The 2,876-nt window shown below is 51.7% G+C and overlaps 1 protein-coding gene across 1 annotated transcript; it reads left to right on the top strand.

Annotated features, from left to right (window-relative positions):
* Positions 1–1,589: 1,589 nt before the first annotated feature.
* LOC127305647 (pathogenesis-related protein PR-1-like) lies at positions 1,590–2,518 on the top strand. The gene has a single exon (XM_051336155.1). The coding sequence runs from the start codon at positions 1,789–1,791 to the stop codon at positions 2,317–2,319; it is 531 nt and encodes a 176-aa protein (XP_051192115.1). The 5' UTR covers positions 1,590–1,788; the 3' UTR covers positions 2,320–2,518.
* Positions 2,519–2,876: the final 358 nt, after the last annotated feature.

Consider the following 2,876-nt stretch of genomic DNA (forward strand, 5'->3'; position numbering starts at 1 on the left):
AGGAGCTGGAAAGACAACCTTCTCTCTCCTCCAACTAATCAAAAATATGACGTAACATCTCTAAAAGAAGGTTGAAATCACCCAATTGTACTCACCCTAAAACCATCTCTAGCCAATAGGGCTTCCGGGCTTCCAGCAAGAGCTACGAACATGCGGTATTAAGGCAGGTTGCTGCCATATGGGGCTTCTTATCGGCGTCCCCAATGGATTTTTCCAAATAAATCTGAATTTTTTAATCAGCTAGAAACCAGTGAATTTCATTCAAATTCTTTGGAAAAGTTCACATTTTTAAATGAAATTTAACTGAAAACCTAAATCTAACCCTAGATCTAGTCACGCCAGCCGAAGGAGCAGTAGAGATGCTCATCACCACCACTTCAGTCTCCTACCTTGTCGCCGCATGCGCCAATGGTAGTGGTGAGTTCCATGAAGTTGTCGCTCTCGTACACAAACCACACAAGGGCGTACTCCTTCGTGGCTGACGACATGATATCAGCCAACTGCTGCGGGGCGGTGTTCTGCCCTACCCATTCCTCCGGGTCATTCGGGTCGCATCGTTAGGGTCTACAGCTGGAACCCATTGGCCACCACGCCCCGCTGAAGCTGCTCCTATTGTCACCAGCTTTGTGGTTGCTCGCCATTGGGTTAGATCTCGGTGTAAGAGAGGAGGGACACGGTGTGAGAGAAACTCAACGCCGATAAGGCCTATATAGAGCGTTGAGATCGATGAGAGGGCCGATGGTGGCCGCTGGGCATCAAGACCGTTGTGGGGAGTTGCACCGCCGCCTCGTGGGGAAGCCGCAACCACGAGATACGTATGCGCCTGCCTAGGTAACCAACTGCTCGAAATAACTACTGAGGTCGCTATTAAGGTCCTACTAGAAAATGTACAATGCAAGTTGTTTAGGTAGGTACTTGCCAAATACTTGGTAGATGCCTAATTACTAGCACCTTTTATATACGAAATAAGCGCTTAACAAAAGGCCTAGTTTATTTTCAGGGTGTGACTATTTCTCAGTCGACTGAGAATTAAATTCGTTATAGTCAGATGATGTCATCAAATTTCAGTTGTAAGTCATGTTACAACTCATGACTAACCTAAATCACGATGCAAATTAAATAACTTAAAACTTAATTAAGCACGAAGCTAGTTCTCTTATTTTCATAATCAGACTACTAACCAATTTACTCCTACAGTGTACGTATGGCTTAGGGTTGCCGCTGAAGATGCTTTAACCGCCACCCTAGCTGATCGAACTGCAGCGTGTAATACTTTGAAAGAATTACCAATGCTAACGTTTACTTTGACTAACTAGTCATCGCGCTTTGTCCAGCCAACTGTCATACTAGTTTAGGTAGTAAGATATAAAGATACAGTGGTTACTTAGACCAAGATATGTCTGGCCAGTTTTTTACAATGCACATTCTGACCCGCTTAGGGCCAAATAATAAACTAATCTCCGCATCAATTCTATAATCACCGTTGGAGACAAAGGCTTTGTCAGAAAGCAGGTCCGTCCTCCTCGGCCCGTCCACCACCACCTTCTAATTTGATTCCAGCGATTAGAGCCACATCGATTTTAGGTAGAGCTTCCTAGCGGAGCTCTGTGTGGCGCAATCATGGCAGAACATGGCCTCTTCTCCCCCAACAACATCTAAAAATACATTTCCTGCTCGCTCCCTCTCCAAGTCTCCATATATATCAAGCTCCCGGCCGTAGTAAAGCCAAGCAGTAGCAGACTAGCAGCAGTACCACCACCCACCACAGCTCAGCATTGCCTCTCACCCATGGCCTCCTCCACTTGTCCCAGAGCCTGGCTGGCCATCGGCCTCCTCGCCGTCGCGGTTCTCTTTTCAAGCAATGCCGTCGTCGTCGACGCCGGCTACTCCCGGGGCGGCGGCGGCGACATCAAGGGGCAGTTCCTGTCCCAGCAGAACGGGGTGCGGGCGGCGATGGGGCTCCCGCCGCTGAGGTGGGACGAGCGCGTGGCGTCGTACGCGCGGTGGTACGCGCAGTCCCGGCGCAACGACTGCGCGCTGGTGCACTCGTCGGGGCCGTACGGGGAGAACCTGTTCTGGGGCAGCGGCACGGGGTGGTCGCCGGCGCAGGCGGTGGGGGCGTGGCTGGCGGAGCAGCCGCAGTACAACTACTGGGCCAACAGCTGCAACGGCAGGATGTGCGGGCACTACACGCAGATCGTGTGGCGGCAGAGCACGAAGGTGGGGTGCGCCATGGTGGAGTGCTACAACGGGAAGGGCACCTTCATCACCTGCAACTACGACCCGCCGGGCAACTACGTCGGCATGCGCCCCTACTGACCGGCTGCCGCGCGCCGCCGTCGCTGCCCCGCTACGTCTCTCTCTGCAGGTCGATTGCCGGCCAGCACGGCGCGGCCTGCTACTGTCTTGCTGTCCTTATTCATTGCTGCTCACCACGAAGAATTTAAGATGAATCGATGGTGATGCGACGAATGTACAAAATACGTATATTTACTTCTATTTCTACGTTTTACATTTATACTCCGTAGTGAGCTACAATGGGGGAGTACATTGTCGAGTGTACAAACAGAATCTGAAATGAATCGTGTGCTAAAAGCATGTCTAACAGACCCCTTAAAAGGGGCAAACCCGTATAATAACCGTCGATATACGGGTTTCGGCTCTACCTGGCTGTCTAGCACGCCCCGTAAAAACAGCCCCGCATCGTTTTTTCTTGTTTTCGATTACGGGGCGGGTCGTTGCCCCCTACTTGTGCAGGGTGGAAGCGGGATAGAGGGTCAAACCGGTATCGCCCACTCCACTGCGCGCGAAGGGTTTCGCTGAAGCCAAACGCCGCTGCCGCCGCCCGATCTCCTCCGCCGCGCCCTTCCCGGCCT

Source organism: Lolium perenne, chromosome 6 (genome assembly GCF_019359855.2).
Source record: "Lolium perenne isolate Kyuss_39 chromosome 6, Kyuss_2.0, whole genome shotgun sequence".
NCBI classification, from domain to species: domain Eukaryota; kingdom Viridiplantae; phylum Streptophyta; class Magnoliopsida; order Poales; family Poaceae; genus Lolium; species Lolium perenne.